General features: G+C 31.8%; 1 protein-coding gene across 1 annotated transcript; it reads right to left on the bottom strand.

Moving 5' to 3' along the window:
• Positions 1–1,227: 1,227 nt before the first annotated feature.
• On the bottom strand, positions 1,228–11,833 carry LOC114182691 (cytokinin hydroxylase-like). Its single transcript, XM_028069606.1, has 5 exons — positions 11,554–11,833; positions 5,838–6,064; positions 5,363–5,604; positions 3,867–4,236; positions 1,228–1,757 (listed from the first exon to the last, which is right to left on the bottom strand). The coding sequence occupies exons 1-5, from the start codon at positions 11,831–11,833 to the stop codon at positions 1,338–1,340; spliced, it is 1,539 nt and encodes a 512-aa protein (XP_027925407.1). The 3' UTR covers positions 1,228–1,337.
• Between the last annotated feature and the right edge of the window lie 10,741 nt (positions 11,834–22,574).

Genomic DNA, 22,574 nt, shown 5'->3' with positions numbered 1-22,574 from the left:
CATGCTAACTTATCAAAAAATAGTGTTAAGAGTTATAAAGTCTTTGTTATATGTGAAGACACTAGAGGTCAACAATCAAAACATGGAAGGAAGACAATATATCTTTAGCATCAAAGATTTGTAAAATGTCATTATCCTTCCTACATGTTGAAGAAATCCTTTAATGGACATCAAGTGAATGAAATTCCACCAATTCCATTGACTGGTAAAAGTTGAAAAATAAATTACCTATGCCAAACACATGGAAGACAAAATCAATTTTTTTTATCTTTATATTGGTCTATGTTAGAAGTTAGTCATTATATATATATATATATATATATATATATATATATATATATATATATATATATATATATATATATATATATATATATATAATCATGCAAACAAATATATAACGAGAATAAAATACATTTTTTTAATTATCAGATATGTATTACAAATAAAAAGGATTGCTACATTTTCTTAATAATTTTTTTATTTCTTAAAATTAGAAGTATTTTACATATAAATACATATGGTAATTGTAAAATGAATGTATAATTTCATTATTGACTTTTGTATAAAATATGTAAATTTTTTTTTTATGAGATAATTTGAAAGTTTAACACAAATGTAAGATTGGTAAGAAAGTCCAAGTCTTGATAAGGTATATATGGTGACTATAATATTTAAACATGTTAGAACTAAAGATTAAAGTTACTTATTTCAAGTTATAACTATTATTTGAACTCTAACTTGAGTAAAAGTCACAAATATGAATATAAAAAACTGTAGAAAATATTATTTGATCATCTTAAAAGTTGAAAAACTAAATAAATTGTCTACATGCAAAAGTAAAAGGATTTTTGTTTCAAACTTGAGGGTTTGTATACATACCCACACCAAAGTATTTCATAGAATAATCACATATCAACTATTATCAACCAAAGATAATCTTATTCATTATATTAACTTATTAACTAGGAACAACTTATAAATATCCACAATAACAAATCCAACAAAATATCTTAAGTAATCCTCATTATTTTTTCTATTATTTATTTTTATTTGTGGAGGCCCAAAAGTAATGTAAAAATATATTTAACAAAAAGAAAAAGAAATATCATTTCATTATTTATTTTTTTTTTTTCTTTTCATTATTCGTTAATCTCATATTGACTTGAACATCATGTAATCTTTACAAGTCAAAACTTTGACTCAAAAGTTTTGACTTTCCAATGATTTATTTCTAGTAAAAACATGATACTCTTACTCAATGAGATTATCCGCATATCCTAAATACATAATCTCTATAAGAGCCTAGAACAAGAAGTTTCTAATATATATTATAATTATGGATCTAAATGCTTTAAACAAACTTGAACACCATATTTAGGTTTAATTGTAAGGACAACCACTGGTGCATGCTTATAACTCTGAGAAATGGTGAAGCTAAATTGAGATATCAACATGGCGAGTATGATCTTGGCTTCCATCATTGCAAATGATTGTCCAACACAGTTTCTAGGGCCTGAACCAAAGGGTATGAAGCGACCAGGTATGAATGATTTTGAAGCAAATCTCTCAGGGTTGAACTCATTTGCATCTTCACCCCATAGTTCTTTACTATGGTGAATGGCCAACACTGGAATCCAAATTGATAAGCCCTTAGGAATGTGAAGGTCTCCTAACTCAATGTCTTTGAAAACCATTCTTGGAAACACAGTTGCAGGAGGATACAACCTCATTGACTCGTTTATCACCATGTGTAGCTGCAATATCAAAAAAACAACTTAGGTTAGTAGGGTAGTTTTATTATTACAATAATATTTGTATATACATAACGTAGTTGTATATTTATGACTAAAATTTTATTGGAAATTCAAGTCTGAGTCTAAGTTCTACATTGGATATAAATAAGAAAGTTGAGTATTATAAGAAAAAAAAAAACTTAAACTCGTTACATGTTAGAAAGGTAGTGTCAATCCCATCAAATCTTATATATAGTTTCATTAAAATTTTATAATTAATTTTTCAATGTACTCACATCATTTTAAGGTTTTGGATTCTCTACTGATTTTTTCTGTGTTATTTCTTTACTGTGTTTTCATAATACACTGATTACTATTAATATCAACATTTTAAAATATATTAAAAAGATATTTAAAATATCAGTACAGTGTATTTTTAATGTCAAACAGAGGACAATACCAAACAAATCAGTAGAGAATCTGGACTCCTTTTTAACGAGATTGATATTTCTTAATATCAGTATCCCATTTTGCTAGGGATTATATGTCTCACTACCTTGAAAATAGGTTTGTGTTGTATAAAGTGTATTTTAGAAGACTATTCATACACATAACCAATAGAACTAAAGATGATGAAAAAGATTAAAATAATAATTTCATTACTTCTGAAAATAATTTGAGAAAACATGCAAATTTGAGACAACTTTAATATTACAAACTAAATTAAGTAATTTCATTAATTATAACGAATTACTTAAATGGATTTTATAAATATGGGAGAGAATATCATGAATTGATATCGTAATTAATATATTTATATATATATATCATTAAATAAAAATTGTTTAAAAACAACACCATTAAATAAAATTAAAATAGTTAGATTTATTTTGTTTTTGTCTACCATAGATCATACTGGTTTTACTTATATTCAAGTTCTAAAAAGGACAAGTTATTTGAAAACGTTAGTTACTCTTTTTTTACTTAAAAGTGGATTCCTTATCAATGTGTAAAAAAGTTCAAACATGGGTTGTTAATATTGAATTAATAGAGAAGACGTTTAATGAACACGTAAATCATAAAATCGATCACATCTCATCACCGTCATCATAAAAGGTATAATATGTTAATAACTTGAGTTATTTTAAAGCACAAAATTTAGAAATAGGTGTTACTGGTACTATTTCAATTGAATTTAAATTTTTCCTCAGTTAAATATTTAATAAAATCCTCTAGTACAATGGTTATCAAAATAAACCTTCAATTTTAATTAGAAATCAGAATAAATTTTAAATTTTAATTAGAAAAATAGCAACAAGAAAATATAATATTGTCCCTAAACTTTATGTTATTTTAGGAACACAAATTTTCTAGTAAATGGCTACTTGGGCTGGGCTTACAATGTAACTGGCATCGGAAAGAGCCATTCCTTCCCGCAGCTTACATTTTCATAAATTCTTGTATTCAGAATTATGCAATCCAAAAATATAATTTTTGTTTTGTAAAATGTATAATATAAATTGCATTTTTTAGTTTTGTATCCCCAAATGTGCAGTTTAGAATATAATTTTTTATTTTAAAATGTATAGTCCATAATACAAAAAATGTATTTTGAATTGTATAATTTAGAAAACATTTATATTTTAAATATATTTATGCAATTTGAAATGAATGTTTTTATTTTGTAGGGTTAAATATGTTATGCAATATGAAATATACAATTCAAAATACAAAAAATTATATTCCCAAAGTATACACTGATTATTTTATCTTTAATATATACTCCTGTTTACTAGAATGGTCATATTTAATCATTATTTGAAAAAAAATGTAAAAATATTTTAAAATAATGAAAATAACGGAACAAATTCATTCAATATATCATGCTTTTCAATCCTCTGAGTCTGAAAAGTTTTAAACTGTGTACATTATACTCCTATCATGCATTATCATATAATTAGAAAAGGTTAATTATTATACCAATATTTTAAAAACCATATCTAAAATACTTTTCATTAGTAGATAAAACTATGATATATATGAGAATCAAACTCTTTAAATAAAGTAAAGTTAAAAATGAAAGACATAATGATATAATTGGAGAAAAACAGAGTATAATTTGAAACTAACCAGAGTGAGCTTGGAGAGTTTATCAAGTGAAGGAGTTTCCCCTTTGAGAATCTCTTTGACCTGAGCTCTGACCTTGTCTTGCCAATGTGGATTGGTTGCAAGCAACATAACTGTCCAAGTGAGTAAGAGTGCAGTGGTTTCATGGCCAGCAAAGAAAAATGTTTTGCATTCATCCATAACTAGTTGAAGATTTAAGTTTCCACTCTCTTTCTTCATCTCATCCAAGAGTATGCACAACAAATCATTACCATATGAATTGTTTCTCCCTTTCTCCACACACTCTTCCCTACCCTTTATGATCTCCATCAACAGCTTCTCCACCTCCTTCTTCAAACTCTTTATCTCTCTATTGTACTTGCTGGGGAAAAACCTATACAACATGTCAATTTCATCATTAATGGTGTAAGTTCACATTTAACAATGAGGGGACATGTGTGTCAATTCACTATTTCAAAAGGGGAGGAAAAAAAAGTAAATAAAAAGATCAAATTGAGATATCATAAAGAGGACAAGATTTAGCAACATAAATATTAAAGAAAAAAATTGAATCAAAGTAACTTTTGAGACCAAAATATTTTTACTACTATTATGAATCATAATTTTAGCAAACAATAACACAAAAATTGACCTAGAGGTAAAAATAAAAGTGTTTTAAATAAGATTATGCTAGGCATTATTGTTATTATTTGAAGATTTTATTTAAAAATATAAAAAAAAGAAATAAAAATAGGGAAGATCACACCAAATTAATGACAAAACTGCATTACACAGGTAGCCAAAAAGAAAACAACTATCTATAATTTTTTTTCATGAAAATCATTTCATACTTTGAACTCCATAAACTAGATAAAAGATAAGATTTTCAGCATATTAAAAGATTTATCATTAGTCAAGTTTGTAATTATAATTATTACTATAATGGAAAGACAATATACCAAGATAAATGCACCCGGTAAAAAAAGTGGACATATATAAAAAATTATTTGTGATTTAGTAAAATACTTACTAATTAAATAAAGTCAGGAATTGTATGGACTATTTATAAAGTTAAATTATATTATATAAATGAGAGTAAACTTTATCTTATAGATTTTTTTTAAAATTAAGATAGATTTAAAGTTTATTTTCTAATATGGTAACAAAACTTATTTTAGTGAGTATTGTTAACTTATCCTGTCATTCATTATTGACTTATTATTAGACCATTTATAAATATTTAGTCTCAATTTGGATCAACATGAATGAATTAGTGTTTTAAAGACTCTTTAATGTCTAAATATAAAATACAATTACAATATACAAAAGTGAATCCAAACTTCATATCACAAATGAATCTTTAATGGCTGAATTACGTTTAAAATTTACCCCATAATAAAAGCTTCACAATTTTTTGCAATCATATTTTCACTAGTCAACTATCTTTCTTTTTATTATATATAAATATGTGATATTCTTTAGCTTATTCCTCTAAATGGTAATTGGCATATTATATATACCTGCTTCCAGGAAGGAATAGATGGCGAGTTGCTTGAGCACAACGACTCTGGAGCTGTGTGAGGAGAAAGAAAATTTGCTTTCCCTTTTTATAGCTTGTGCCAAACTCTGTTCTTGAGATAATATCTGCAGTGAGTTCAGTTAAGCACTCTCCAATGTCCACCTCACTTTCCCCACTTTCTAATGAATTTTGCAGTGATTGAAGCATATCCTTTGTGCATTCCACCATGTGCGCAGCATAGCCCTGTACATTAAATGTTATCATCATTTAACTCCAATCATTTGTTGATATCATTGTTAAGAGACTCAAGAAATTATCAATATTCACAACAATCCACTTGGTCTCAAAATCACTCGCTGAAACTAGTTGCTGATATTTTAGAATTGATATTTCCAAAACAATTTCAACTAATAATCATAAAATATATTTTGAAGAAACATGTCAAAAAATGTATTCATGTGTGACTGGTTAATTACCTTAAGTCTCTCTCCCATGAATGCAGGGGCAACCATGTGACGTTGGTGGTGCCAATCTTTACCATTGACCATCAACAACCCTTTCCCAATGAAATGTTTGTTACCTTGTTGTTGTTGCCATGATTTTCCAGATATGGAGTTGTACTTTGACAGAAATTCCTTTATCAGTGCAGTGTCTGTTAGACACAACCTTGGTTCTGTTCCATTCCAATACAAGAATCTCTTTCCTACATCATTATGATAAAGCCAATATGAAAATGAAGAAAACTAAGAGTAACACACATTTATGCACATGCATGTATATATGTATAAGGACATATTTGATCAAACATATTTAATCTTCATCATAAAAATACACATCAATGGTGAGCCTGACTTTGCTTAAGTTTCATTTTAAATTAATCATTTTCATTTCTCGTGGAATATGTTGCTTATAAATCCCATTAATGTGATCATATGAACATGGACAAATAGAGAACACATGGTATGTATATGCATATATACCTATAAGGCCACACCCAAAGAAATACAACTTTTATCTACGAAACAAATGAAAGACCGACTACCATGCACTCAAGGCCGACTACCAAGAACGGAAGACGGATCACCAAGTGTGATTACTGACGTCTAACACTACAAGCCTTTGGCATTATCCATGCTAAAGACCAGGGGACTGGTTTACTTTATAAGACTATGTCACCCTGGGACTCGATAAGCAATGCCCTTAGTCGAGTACATGACTGTCCTGTAGGTCGATATGTATCTAGCCAGTAGGCCGACATGTATCTAGCCCTCTCTTATTCGGCTAAGGTGACACAATATTAGGTAATTGGACCCACATGTAATTGGGTCTATTAGGTAAATACGCCTATCATATAATTGGGCCCACAGGTAATTGGAGCCTTTCAACTGATTGGACCTCATAGGTAATCAGGCCTCTTGACTTAGGGCCGCCCACATAAGGATCTACAAAATATAATAATATAAAGAACACGTCACAATGGCGTAAATAATTACGTTTTCATTAATCATTGCATTAATTACTTGCTGACGCATTTGGATAACTTAAACTTCAGAGTGTCTTTTACAAGCACAACACCACCCGGTGTTAGAAGGACAAGTACTTAGAAGTTGAAGTTTAGTAGTTCTTTTGGAGACTCCACAAAGTATATTCGGTCTCGTAAGAAGAACATACAATTTATTATACATAACTTATACGATGAGATACAAGAATGATTAACTTATGAAGGTTTTGATATTGTGAAATTTTCTTTTCCTTTCTATCTTTCTACCCTTTTCTCTTAAATGGCCACAAAATTGAACATTTATATTTTATTTTGTTGGAGATTCTATATCAACTAGGAATAACCAAATTATAATATGTAAATGGGAAGGGTGTAATCTTTACCTTATAAAAGTCCGTTTTGTAGGTTTGAATTAGGTTTAAACTTGTTTATTAACAATGTGTTAGAGGTTATCCTAAGTCAAGCTTTGGAGGCTATTCTGTCACCTTTATTAGAATATTGTTAGATCACTCATAAATGTCTAATCTAAGGTTCAAAACATTTATTCATCAGTGAGTTGATGTATTGAAAATCTCATATTAGCTAAAAATAATGCCAAACTATAATATATTTAAGTAGAGTGTAATGTTTATCTTACAAACTGGTTTTGTAAGATTCAAGTAGATATAAACTGAATAAGTAAGACAAGTCTACAAATTTTTTGTCATTGAGACATAAATGATAAATTAATCATGATGTTTCTTTTTTATGTTATACCTCCTCCTTTATCTTTTCTCTTTAAACTCCTTTTCTTAATCTCTTCTAATACTAGTCGAACTAAATAATAAAACTTCAAATAGAAAATCAAGTGACATGATTCAGGATTTTAGGCCATAAAGACCTTCTCTCTCCATAGTTTTTGTTTCTCTCTTTCTCTCATTGAGTAGGTGTACATTCAATTAAACAAATAATGAAATATTTAGGCCACAAATATTAAAAAACTCAATTTTAATAATTTTCTTGATATAAATTATTATAAAAAGTATTATTTAGACAAGACCCATAAGTTTAGCGCTTCTAAGATAAAGAAATATTTTTTTTGTTGCTAATTTACACACTAATTCATTTATATGTAAAATCTTGGTCGCTAATGTTAGTGACTAAATTAAAGGCTAACTCATAAACCAATTATAATTTTTTTATTCATAATAGTGACTATTTTAGATACCAATAATTTTTAGTTTATAAATTAGTTAGAGTCTATAGTGACTAGTTATGTTTTGTCTCTAAAATTGGTTGTTATTTAATGATTGTAGTGAATGTTTATTGAAAAGTAATAAGATTCATAAAAAAGAAAAACATTATTTTAGTGAAACTTTTATTAATAATATACTCTATCAACACAAAATTAAATTCATTTCCATATATATATATATATATATATATGAGCTTATTCAAATCATTTTTAGAATATGAAAATAAATTTGGTTTTCTAATTGGTCCAAATAAATTTAAAAATTTTAGGAAGATAAATTGAAAAAGTAATACCTTTGTGTTTCTTGCATTATTATTGTTGAGAACTCAACAATTGGCGTAGAAGGATATATGGCCACCAGTTTGACAAGAAGGATAAACTAGAAGAACGAGCTAAGAGATGATCTTCATTGGATATGTAGAACATGTAAAGGGGTAAGCTTTAGAGGTTGGGGCTTGTAGAGGCTATATGTTTTGTTAGCAAGAATGTCACATCTGGTGAGACTCAAATGGTTTTGATGTTAGACATATAAAGACAAGTAAGGACAAAGTCCACATTGAGGTGGAGCCTTCTGGAAATGGATAAGATTGTCTACAAGTTTTAGATGTAAACCACCTTGTACCTCTTACCTTTGAAGTTAGAGATGTGTAGAAGTTTACTCTAACTCTCAGCTTATGCATTATTAGGAGAGGAGGATGATCAAACCTGGACAAAGGTTTAGATATAATGACCTTATTGGCTATCCTTTTCCAACACCTAAAGTGATAGAAACTTTAGAACCTAACAACTTTTAAGATGTTGTGGAAGTCGTATAAAGTAAGTAGTGGTAGGTTGCCAATTAGGAAGAGCTCAAATCTTTGAAGAAGAACCACACATTGATGCTTATTAATCTACCAAGAACCATAAAGTGGTAGGATGCAGGTGGATATTCAAGAAGAAGGAGAGAATACCAAGTATAAAAGAGTAGAGGTTCAAGGCAAGACTATTGGAAAAAAGGTTTTACACAAGTGGAATAGGTTGACAATAATGAGATCTTCTTACATGTCATAAACTGTTATTCAACGAGAATTTTAATGCTAGTTGTTAACTAATATAATATAGTGTTCGAAAAATTAGATGGAAAGGCAACATTTATACATGGAAACCTAGAGGAGACCATTTACATGCAACAACCTAAAAACATTATATGGTTTGAAATCAAATTTGAGACAATGATATAAGAGATTTGATGATTTCATGAGGTACATGGGCTTTTGGAGGATAATTTATGACAATTATGTCTACATCCTTAAAAGAGAAGAAAGGTTTGTGTTGTTCTTGCATTATATGTAGATATCGTCCTTATAGCCACCCAATATAAAAATGAACTAAAGAAGCTCAAAGAAAAAAATAATCTTAGAGTCTGAAATTAAGGATCTTAGTCTCTTGAGGCAAATACCAAGATGAACATATATATAGCGTTCAGAAAGTTAGGATGTTGCATTTATCGTAGTACGGTTACTTGTAGAAGGTGGTTAAGATGTTTAGTATGAATAAAACTAAACCTATGACAACACCTTTAGAACATCACCCAAAGTTCTTAATTACCCAAGCTCCTAGTTTAGAGGAAGGTAGGGTGCATCATGAATGGTATGATTTGTAGCAGACCAAATTTGGTGCATGTTGTTAATGTGGTTAGTAGATTCATGGCAGATCTTGGACATGATCATTAAAGAGGATTTGAAGTGAGTGTTGAGATATCTGAACGAAAAATATATATTGTTTAGTCTAACTTATAAACGATCTAACCATATTAGAGATGCTATAGAGGGGTTTGTAGATGCTAAGTATACAAGTTATGTTGATACAAGAAAGTTTATTTCTAGGTACATTATTACATTGTTTGGATCTACTTTTAGTTGGAAGGTCAACATGTAATTTATTGTAGCCTTATTTACCATACAAGGTGTGCATATCATGCTCACAAAGGAGGTGAATAAGGCATTACGGTTAATGGGTTTATGGGAGAGCAATATTTTTTGACTATTCATTATGATAGTTAACATGTTCTTCATATTGTTGATCATCATATTTGTCATGATAATACCAAAGAATAGAAGTAAGATTGCACTTTATGAGAGATGTGGTTGAGTTTGGAGAGGTTAAAATCAAGAAGATTGCCTCAAAGGAGATTCATGCAAATATGTTTACAAAGTCCTTACCAAGATTGAGGTTCAAGCTATGCTTGTAGTGAATTATCTTTTTATTTGAGGAAAAAGGAAGATGGTGATGGGTGTATATAAAGGTTGTTGTGTGTATAGGTTGTACACTATATCTTTTGAAACTATTTGTGTATAGACTTTTCCAATGTTAAAAAAAGGGTTTTCTTTCAATTATATTCTTGTGTTTTCTTTATTGTTATTATTAGGAGTGGAAAATTGGATCGTGGCTTGTGAGCCAACTTGTTGGACTACCAAAACAGGACAGACCAAGTTGGAATTTTCAATCCACCAGCCCACTCCATTCTACTGGCCCATTTTATTTTTTATTTTTCAAATTAAAAATTAAAATAAAAAATAATTTAAAAGATTAAACTTTCTGTATTACATTTTTGTAAAGATATAAATATGCAACACTATTGTAATTTAAATCATTAACACTTATAAATTAAGTTTCAATTATTAGTTATAATAAAGTAATTTAACATGTAAATGTAATAATTACTTTAATTTATTCAATTAAAAATATTAATTAATCAATTAAAATCTTACAAAATATTTATATGATTAAATATTCTTTTAATATTTATTTATAATTATACAAAATTTAGAAGTAAAAAATAAAAAAAATTAAAAATTAAAAAAATAAGAAAAATAATAAAAAAGTGGTTGGCCAACAACCAGCCTGTCGATCTGTCCTACGGCAGGACGAGTTGCAATTTATGACCCATCTTTGGTGGCGAGTCAAGCCCATTTTTTACGGGCCAAGAACGGATTGGACCAAAATGGTCAGTTGACTTGCTTTGTTATTCCTAATTACTTTTGTAAATCAAAAGCATTTGTTATATATCTTGATTTAAATTATTACACACTTACAATCAATTTTGAAAACAAAAAGATGGTTTTTAAAAACCAATATCAAATCAATTTACAATTTTTTTCAGAAAATATAAATTTGGATCCCAATCTAATTTTGGATTTGGATCTTTGAAAATCCAAGCTAAATTCTTCTAGAAAATGGTAATTTTAGTTTAGCCTCACTCCAACTATTTTGATCTATATAATAAGATGGATTAGTTTAATAATAAGTGAGATCCCACTCTCTACAGAACAACTTGTGAGTGTGTATACAATAGTTGAAATTTCATTTCCATTCCAATACAAAAATTGCATGCATGAGAGTGTTCATAATAAAATTTCACATTCATTCTAAGACAAATTGTGTGCATGTGTTGGTGAGCTTGTAGAAAGATACATACCATATTGGTTGGACCACACAACAAAATGCGGCATAATACGAGCAACAATATCATGGCTGATAGTTTTCATGTCTTGAGAAACTGCTGTTGAAACAAGGGATGCCACTTCTCTGATGTTGCCAATGAGAAAACTGGGTTTAGGACCATTCACACCTTGTTTCTCCATCGTCTTCCTTATGCGCATTGGAGTGAGCCAGTAACATGAAATGGTGTCATACCCAACCTTCAACACCAGAGTCACAAAGATAACCAAAATGCTTGTCACAATCACCATTGCCATTCATGAAAAACACCCACAAAAATGATGCGGAAGAGCTTTGAATGAATGAATGAGACTCAATTTTCTGTCCTGAGTTATACTAATATATAACTAATATAATTTGTGAATGAGAGCCTTTTATTATGTATAGTATAATATAATTCAGTTTTTTTTTTTCATTTGATAATAAATTAATGTGGGGTTGGTGGGGACTTCAATCTGAATATAAATAAATATAAATGTAATTGCATTTATGAATTAAATTAGCTTTGCACCATATTTTTAAGCTGCATTTACTGCTCTAGATAAAAACTTCATGCATAATAAATTTTAATGTTCTGCTTTATCAGTTCATAAGTTTTAATATTAAATAGTTGGGTTTAATTTTTATTAATGGTAAGTTATACACTATTTAATGATTAAAATTTGAATATAGTTTTTAATATATTATTCTCAAATTAGTAATTTTTCCATTGCAGTTTATAATTCAATTACTATACAAGAAATGTTCTCAATGTAATTACTTTTTTAATTAACTAAACTTAATATGTATTTGTAAAAAATAATTATAAAATAAATCGATAATTATTTTATAATAATATCTGGATTTTATCTTCTCATTTCTATTATGATTAAAAGATAAGTATAAAATTATGGATATAAAATAATTGTTACCAAAAGTGGTATTATGATCATTAAAAAAAAACGAACCTAACAAATAGAAGAGATTTAGAATTCACTCATCAGTGACAGCACAAGATGTGTAAAAATACGTTTCAATTAAATGAATCGTTTTGAAAATTTTCACATTTTATTAATAGAATAAATAATATATATTAAAGATGTGTCATGAAATGCAATAAATAATTTATAGACAATATCCGATTTAAAAAATACATAATATTAAATTCATAGACAATTTAATCATATTGTGTTATTTTGTTAATAATATAATGATGATGATAATATTTTGTCAAGTTGAGAAGTAAAATAGATATTTTAGAGCTGGTAAAATAAGCATTTTGGGTTTAGAATGCTGTTAAATTGGGATAGAAAATTTTCATAACTAATATATTAGAATTTGAAATTTATTAAAAAGAAATAAAATTTCATGTTATTTTTTTTTTCATAATATATATTGAAAAAATAAATTAGTAATATTGTGGGTAATTAATGATCAGGTAAGTCCCAAACCTTCTCTATTTTATAGTAATGTTTTATTAATTGATAAATCACAACTTTGTTGAACATAAGTCAATTATGTCACAATGGTTGTGATGTAATCTTTCATAAAGATAAAGGCATCATAAATAAAAATGATAGACACCTATTCACCACAAAGAGACAAGGTAACTCGTGTAAGATTGATATGGATGAATTGACAACTCAAAAGGTATCTTGCTTGATGACCATGAAAGAAGATCATTGGCTATGGCACAAGAAGTTCCTTTACACTACAAGAATGTTGGAGATTAACTTCCAATAAATGGTGTCGGACAAAAGTGTGACGTTATTAAAGACGGTCAAATCGACAATAGGATGACCCAAAATGTAGTGTCAGCTACACCGGCACTAATGGTTGTAAAAGGAATAAGAAAAAAGAATAAACTTACATTAGTCATTGGGACGCTACAAAAGTAATATTTTATCTAAGGTAACATTGTCTTAGCCGACGCTAAAATGATATCAATTTTATTTGAAATTTATATTTCCCTCTTTTAAGTTTCCAATTTTACCAATCATGAAAATAATTTGAAAATTTCCCTTCCCGCACTTCTCCCAAACTCATTTGAGATCCCCTTCCCTCTCTTCTTCCAAAATTCATTTCATATTTAATCTTCCTTCTCTCTTCTCGAACTTATTTCAGAATCTCTTCCCTCTATTCTCCCACGCAAGCATATTTCTCCATCCTGAACCTCCACTTTGCTCTACCCTCCACCACGTCTAAACCAAGTGTTGCAACACAGCCTCTCTATTACTCACGTAGGGCGAGCTTAGCAATGACGATGACTAAAAGCGTTACCTAAAGAAGAAGGTTGGACATTAATTATTGCGCATGTAGGGACCTCACATAACACACATCATCTTGCCTTCCATCTCCAATCTCTAGATTCAGGAGAGATTCTACGAACCTTCTCAAAATTGTGCTTCCCCTACACCAAATTGGAGTTGTCTTGATGGTTTCAATGACGAGATCTCGTGTGTAAGACCCGAGAAAAAGTAAAATAAAGAGAAACATATGAAAAAACAATTGATTGTTTGATTAACATTATTGAGTTATTTAAATTAATTATTTTATTGAAGTATGGCATATCGAATAATTATTTATTTTATTTAAGTTATTGTTTATTTATTTATTTATTTTGTTAATATTACATTTAATGCAAAAATGGGTGTTTAAAAACTAGTGGTGTGAATTAAGTAATGTGAAAGTGTGTGGCCTGGTGCTTAGTGGTGGTTAGTGCAACCTAGTATTTGTGCAAAGACGTTGGTTCGGACCTGGTTGGCTGAGTTTCAGTGGTGTTGGTTTTAAAGCGGGAGGAACGTTTAGTGAAGTGGTTGTTATACAAGGTAGGGGAAGCCAACCTTGCTTTCTTCTCTTGTTTTTCTTGTTGTTTGTTTGATGGATGAACCGGAAAAATCATGCATGTGTAAGGGAAGCTAAAACTCCTTCTTCTTTTTTTTAGATAGAGTGTATTTATTTTCGTTCTGGAATGTGTTGAGTATGTTTGATTGATGATTGAATGGGGGTGAATTTCATGTTTGAGTATCTATAGGTTAGAGAATTTTAGGTAGTTTAAAATGCAATTGGAATGAGAGATATTGATTGTTGCAATTCTTCAATTTGGTATAAAACACTTTGAAATGAGTTTGAGAAGATAAAAATGTAAGATACTAAATTGTGCAATGGAACAAGTCAAAATCTCATAACAAAGAAGCATATGGTGTGGCACTACCCATTTTCCTACACTGCACACTTTTCGTAAAATGAAGGTTCCTACTTCGGTAACCGTTGGATCAAGCTGAAATTTTAACAGCTGATCCTTAACACATAGTTCTTGACTTTGACCGGTCAGATCTTGAATCAAGCGCTAGTGTGAGAGCAATTTTTATCACAAGGTCCTTGTAGTTTGGTTGTTGACAGCATTGACCTTTGTTGCTTGTTTGGTGCATAACTTTCTCTATAGTTATTCAATTAAGTTGGTTATTGTTGAATTTGATTCTTGATTCAATCATCTTTAATTTGAATATAAATACAAAATTTTTGGAGTTTTACACAAGCTACAGTTTTATTTCTAAAATCCCGAATCGTGTGGATAATGTGTTGTTAAGTTGGATTGGATAAAAATGATAAGAATTAGTTATTTTCCAAGACAGAGAGATGTAAGTGAGGATGTTGAGGCATGAAGGTGTGCAAAGTTATGATTCACGGTGGGAGAATGACGTGAATAAATGGGTTATGTGATTGGTGGTTTTTCTTGGTTTTCATGGATTGCATGATATGGGGTTTAAGTGGTGGTTTGAGGATAATTACTTGAGTATGATGTTATGCCTGTGTTAGAATGAATGTCATTACTTGGGTTCGTTGTCTGAATGATTTATTTGATAATTTGATGAGTTTATGTTATGGAACTTTATTTCTCATGCATGATGTGGTAGTGAGTACTATGTTGGCAATATGTAATTCTCATGTGTTGAATGTTGTGTGAGGTTTTCTGTACCTAGGAACCCAGTGGTGATTCTTTTGCCTGTGTGAAGCAGTGGATAGGGGTCCTTTTTGCCTGTGTGAAGCAGTGGTAGAGGATTGGTTTGAGTATTGTACCCTCTCGCCTGTGTGAAGTAGTGGGGAGGGGAAAAATGTTTCACCTTATTTCGGCTCGTTGCGAGTATAGTGCCCGATGTGTGATGCATCGATCTTTTTACTCATAATTCCTTGAGGAATAATGGAGACAGTCTGGTTGCGATAGGGAACCATTTGTGTGTTTATTGTATGTGCGATGATAGCCTAACGTATGTGTTATATGAGAGCAGATGATATTGCAGATAATTTTGGCATGGAGTAGATTGACGAGAGGCTGTGGTGGACTCGGAAGTTTTTATAATTTCTTTAGTTATTTTAAATCAGATACTAAGAGCTATGTAATTTTCTTTTGTTCGCAATTATTATTGGAAGTTTTTTTGACAAAGTGACGTTTTGAACTATGTAATTTAAATCAAATATAAGTTTTTGATTAGTACGTTTTCAATGAAAGTCCTTTTCCATCAAATGCGTTCATTTTCTAACTATCCGTGACATCCCAAAATTGGGATTTTACATCGTGCAAGGTTTCCTATATCTCGCTTTCCTGCCATTGTTCTCTTTTCGACAAGGCCGCCGAAAGTATGACAAACATATGGATCATTCTTTAGTTTGTATTTATAAGATGTTTATGGCGGAGACTGTTCATATATTTTGCTTATGACAGAGGTGCTTGAGAATTTGATGTGGTTTCTATTATTTTTTTATATATTGTGTGGCTTAAGCCAATGTTATGCTGGTGTGGTACTTCAAATATTTTATTATATTCCTATGATACATGGGCTTGGCCGACAAACCAGAAATTGATTATTATATTTTTATGCCTTTGCATCAGTTAATTCGACGATAATAAAGTCGCAAATATTCATCCCCATTTGGCCGACGCAAAGAGGTTTTGCATCCACTCTTTTGGCGTTGTCCATGTTGTCGTAAGACCGTTTTGGACTTAGCCTTATGGCATCCTATTTTGGCTAATGCCATATGCCAACATTCTTGTAGTATTAAAAGAAAAAATGATATTTCTACTAAAAAGCCTTTTTAGTTTATTCATATAATGATCTATTCCAATAAGAACTGGGTCTCTAAGTGGCCAAAGGTATGGTTTGGTCATTGTTGACGACTACACCAAATCATGGGTGAAATTCCTAAGACACAAGGATGAGTCTTTTAGGGTGTGTTTGGATGAGGCAATTCAAGAGGGTGATTCATTTATTTGAAGAATTTAAAATTCTTTATAATGAAATGCCTTGTTTGGATAGAGAAATTAAAAAGCATTTAAAATGCATGCATTTTTTTGAAGTATTTCAATTAGCTAAATTAGAAGAAATTCAAATACCCTAAAAAAAGTTGGAATTTGAAATTCTTCTCACTCAACCTCACAACCATGACAGGTTGGGTTGCCCATACGATCTAGACGGATCGAACCGAGTTGACGACACAAACGGGTCAAGTAGGCCCAACAACCCAGACGGGTCGGGCGGGCCCAATGACCTAGACAGACCGGGTGACCTGATGACACATATGGGTCGAGCGGGCTTGACAACTCAAACAGGTCGGTCAAGCTTGACAACCCACATCGTTAGGGCGGGCCTGGCGACTAAGATGTGTCGAGCTGGCCCAACGACCCAAACGAACCAGGTTGGCCCGACGACATAAACGGGTCAGCGGGTCCGATGACCCAAATGGGACTAACGACCTAGATGAGTCGAGTGGGCTCGAAGACATAGACGGGTGAAACTGACCTAACAACCAAGACGAGTTAGTGGGCCATACGACCTAAAGGTGTTGGGCAGGCCTGACGACCTATAGGTGTCGGGCGGGCCTGACGACCTAGACGTGTCAGGCAGGCCCAATGACTTGATTAACCCATTGACCCAACAAGCCTAACTGACCCGATGACCTAGTCATGCCCAACCGGCCCGACGACCTAAACGTGTCCAACGACCTTGCCAAGTCAGGTCGGCCCATCGACATAAACTTGTTGGGTGTGCCCGATGACACACTTGAGTCGATTTGACAACCTAGTGGGGCCAAGTTGGGCCAATGACCTAGACGGGCCGAGTTAGGTCGGGTCGTGTCAGGCCAGGTTGATGAACTTGACAAGCATGACCGATAGGTATGGGACGTCAGGCTTGTCTGGATCATCGAGTCGACCCAGCCTGTCTGGGTTTTCTGGCTGGCCCGACCCGTTTGGGGCGTCGGGTCATACCAATTCGGTTGGGTAGTTGAGTGGGTCAGCTTGGTCAATCTGGGTCGTCGAACCCGTTTCCAAATTCATCATGAACTCAAAACATAATTAAGCCTAAAATAAATATTGTAAAAATTAAATTTTATCTCACAAGAAATTCAATTGTTTTTTCCAAACAAGAAATTGAAATGTAAGGTATTTTAATTTCTTTATCCAAACAAGTTATTTAGAAAATGAAGGAAATTTAATTGCAAGCAATTCAAATGTAAAGCATTTCAATTTCTAAGCATTGTTGAAATGCTTCATCCAAACACAAGGTTAAGGTATTTAGTAAATTCATAAAACAAATTCAAAATGAAAAAGGCTTAACAATCGTATCTATTAGAAGTGACCATGGTGGGGAATTCCAAAATGAAGGTATTCTACATGGCTATTAATATATGTCCAAAGCCTATAAATTATATAACTCTAGAACATGCATTATGGAAGAAGCCATACATGTGAAATTTAATTATTATAAGTTTGAGAAGAAATTATCAAAGCTAGAAGGCTCTATTAGTTTTGATTTCAAGTATAAAAGAAACTGTACCACACCTAGCCAATTCAACCAAGTAATAATAATAACCGATCACAATATTTACACGCGAAGTTATTCAGGTAACCGGCCTAGGCTGACCTAAGCCTAACCGGCCTGAACCAGTAACCTAAGACGCTAAAAGAAATAACCGGCCAAGGACAATGTAACATCCCTGGCTAACTGGTAGCATCTCTCGGTGATTGAGGGGTGTTAAAGCTCAAGTCTAGGGTTTGATCCTCCCTGGGAACAACCCACCTGCTAGTTGGTGCTAGAGGTGATGGGTTGGGGTGTATTGGACTGCGGACCTAACACAACCGGTTTGAGGGTGGCAGGTGGGATGCCTGGTAAGCCCAAGAGGATTCGGGGGTGTTACAGACAACGTATGAGCAATGGCTGCACAAGCCGCCAAAAGGGGTAATCGGCCTACGCCGACCACCCTAAGATACTTAATGAAATCAAAGCACCCCTGAAATCCAGTAAGCCCACAACAATCGAGACTAAGGGCCTTGGCCAAGGCCCAGGCCCACCTATGGCCCAAACCAAGGCCCAGCCCATGGAATGGGCAAACATAATTAATAATCTATAAATATACATGGACCCCACGAATTAAAGGTACGCATTCATTACTTCATTAATCATCTTATTTGACTTTTTGAGAGCTTTCGCTGACTTAAGCTTCGGAGTCCCTTATACAGGTAACCCCTCCCGGGTCCAAGCCGATATATGCCAAATGGGAAGAGACCAACCGAGGAGATAGCGGACTATATGGGTAAGGTGACACTTGTGCCTAATCGATCTTATTTGTTCTTTGCAGGAACAGAAACAATGGATAAATGACCCCATAGTAGACAACCATACAGTAGGCACTCACATCGTAAACAACTACACCTGATGAGAGCTTGGTCATAGTAGGAAGAAGAAGGCACTCAATGCATTAAGCATCAAGGGCTATCAACACTGTTGCCAACGAATGCGCCTAGCGCAACGACTATAAGAGCAACTAGCATCCAACAGGAAAAACTGGCACCCGACGCCATCCAAGTCAGTGACTAGAGTTCAATACTAGCGTCCAATGCAGATGGTGTAGGTGTTGGTGGCGCCCAATAGTGGATGATGTAGTGGCAAGGATGACGCTTGGTGGTCACGAAGTCAAAGCCAATTTGTTTGCCTCTTCCAAAAGTGGCGTCTATCTCCAAGAATGGCACCCAACAAGTACGTATGTGTTCTAGATGGCATGCACATGTTGTTTTGCATTTTATTTTATTAGTATCATGTAGTTATAAGTTAAACCTTGTTTAGTGGGCCAAGTTTTAGGTCAGCTGACCCTCCACTATAAATAAGGGAATGACCTTCATTATAAGAATGAAATTACAATTTTTTTGCACCCTTGTGTAAGAAAGGAGTGTCAAGTCTCTCCTATGTTTTATCTTGAGTGTTTACCTCAAGTGGCAACTCTCCATCACTGATCTTAGCATTATTCCCAAGTGGCGTGACTTCATCCATCCATTCAACTCATCCATTTGATTCTCACCTTCGAACCCACTCGTGTTCACAACTCATTGTGTTTTCTTGGTTTCTTTTGTTTTTCCCTCTTAATATGTGTTTTGCTTGTGTGTTTGTCTTAATTGGTTCATTCTTGGTTATTTCACTGATTGGATTGAAGCATGTTTCCTTCCATTCATGAATTGTGGAATGGGTATCAAACCCATCACTCATCAACACTAAACGCTCTTTTTGAAGAAAAACAACCTTAAACTCATATACAGAAATATCATCCATTAGAAAGTCATTCTAGGTGATCAAAAGAAAGGAGTAATAACAAGATCTAAACTCAAGGACCATGATGCAATGATTTTACACAATGAATATGAAAATATGGATGAAGCCTCAGAGGATGAGAGTAGGGTTCAACCAGTGAAGGAAGAACTAGGAAATTCCAAAAGAATGAAGTATGAACACTAGTGAGTCCACCAAAAGCAAGAGAGACGTAGGAGCAAAATGAGTGTATAGGAACAAACTGGATGAACGAGGTAAGGTTGTAAGAACAAAGTCAATCTGATAGCCAAAGGTTTCTCACAATTAGAAGATGTTGACTGCACTAGAACTTATGCACTTGTTGCTAGATTAGAAGTTATTTGCATACTACTATCATTTGCTACATTTAGTAACATTAAAATTTATCAAATGAATTATATGGGTGCATTTTTAAATGGTTATATTAAAAAAGAACTCTATGTAGAATAACCCCTTAGATTTCAAGACTTTACACAACCAAATTATGTCTACAAACTCAATAAGGTTTTATATGGTTTAAAAGAAGCTCCTAGAGCTTGGTATGAAAGATTAGGTATATTCCTAATTGAAAATGGGCTCACTAAAGGAGAAATAAACACTACCCTATTTATGAAAAACTACTCAGATGACTTTATTTTAGTGTTTTTTTATCTGCACAATTTCAACATGATCCAAGAAAAGTACACCTAAGTGTTGTTAAGAGAATTTTTAAATACTTAAAAGTACTACTAATCTTTGTCTCTGCTATAAAAAGCAAGAAAGTTATTCGTTGCAACAATACTATGATGCAAACTTTGCAAGTGATAAAGTGAAAGAAAAAATGGTAATGGAGGATGTCACTTCATTAGAAGGAATTTAGTATCAGGGTGTAATAAAAAGCAAGGCATAATTACTCTACCCAATTTTGAAGCAAAGTACATATCAGTTGCCAATTGTTGTTCTCAAATCCTATGGATCAAGAATCAATTGGGAGGACTACAACATACATGAGAGTAACATTGTTATTCTTTGTGACAATAGTGTTGCAATAAATTTAACCAAAAAATACTATTGTGCATTCTAAGGCAAACCACATTGAGATTATGCATCATTTTATTAGAGATTACGTTCAAAAGGGTATTATTTATTTAAAGTTTATGCCAATAAATGATCAACTCTAAGATATATTTACAAAACCACTTATTGAATAGGGATTTAATCATTTGAGAACCCTACTTGCATGACCCTTATAAATGAATGATTAAAAGAGTGTGCTAAGCTTTAGATGCATTTAAACCATTAAATTCATATTAGAATTACACACATTTTAAAGTGTCAGACACATTCTAACTATTAGATATTCAAGCACATTTTATCCTATGATATGCATTCTTAATTAGCATTATAGTAAATTCACACAACACATAGAGATAAATATTCTTGTGATTTTGACTATTATTGATTATTCTAGTGATTAACATTAAAATCTTCATCATATACATGTTTGTGATTTCAAAAATATTACCTTATTGCATATCAAACTCGATTTTACATACTTTGTTTCCTTATTTAAAAAACTATTTATGAAAATTCCTTAACTTCAAATAGTTTACAAAACTATAATTATTTTGAAAAGGCTTTGATTTTAATTTTTGAAACAATTTTAAATATTTCCTATTTTGACAAAAAAATTAAAAATTCAATTGTTGCATTTTTTACATCTTTTCTTTATATGTCTATTGATGATCTAACATAATCAATTTTCCAACAAGTATATTGGATAGTTTGTAGTAACACAAGTGTCATATCCACAAGGATTTGGTATAATACATAGTGTTTAAACTAGTTTGATTTTAATAAAACAATGGTGGGGTTGTATGATGAGTATGTAAAATATATTTGTTATAAAATGTTGAATAAAGACATGTTAAAAACATATGTGATGAAAAAGGTTGTACTCAATATGATACAGACGTGTTGAGGTTAGATTTCACCACTTTATGACTCTCTTGTGTTAGCACAAGCAACCTTGGTGCAAAGATTTGGTAAATCAAAGTGTAGGAAGATCACATGTGGTTGATTAAGATTGATGAAGATCCATTTGAATCATGTTTCTATAGTGTTAAATATGAAATAATGTGTTGAATATGATGTTTACATGTTGAACCAGATTCGTAGGCTATATGACATAAGTTAAATATGTCTTGTTAGTTTCGATGTTCCTTTTTAATCTTTTAAAATGGGTTTTAACAAGTTTAAAGCCTTGTTGCAGCTTTGTGATTGGGTGAACCGGTATAAAAATAATTTCCAATTCTCTTTCCCTCTTCCTACTCACTTTTAAATCTTAAGAAAATCAAGCAAATCAATCTTTGGTTTGTTGGCATGCGTTTCTGTGTAATATGATACCATAATCTTGTTAGAAATA

Source organism: Vigna unguiculata, chromosome 4 (genome assembly GCF_004118075.2).
Source record: "Vigna unguiculata cultivar IT97K-499-35 chromosome 4, ASM411807v1, whole genome shotgun sequence".
NCBI classification, from domain to species: Eukaryota; Viridiplantae; Streptophyta; class Magnoliopsida; order Fabales; family Fabaceae; genus Vigna; species Vigna unguiculata.
This window is presented reverse-complemented; position numbering and strand designations above follow the sequence as displayed.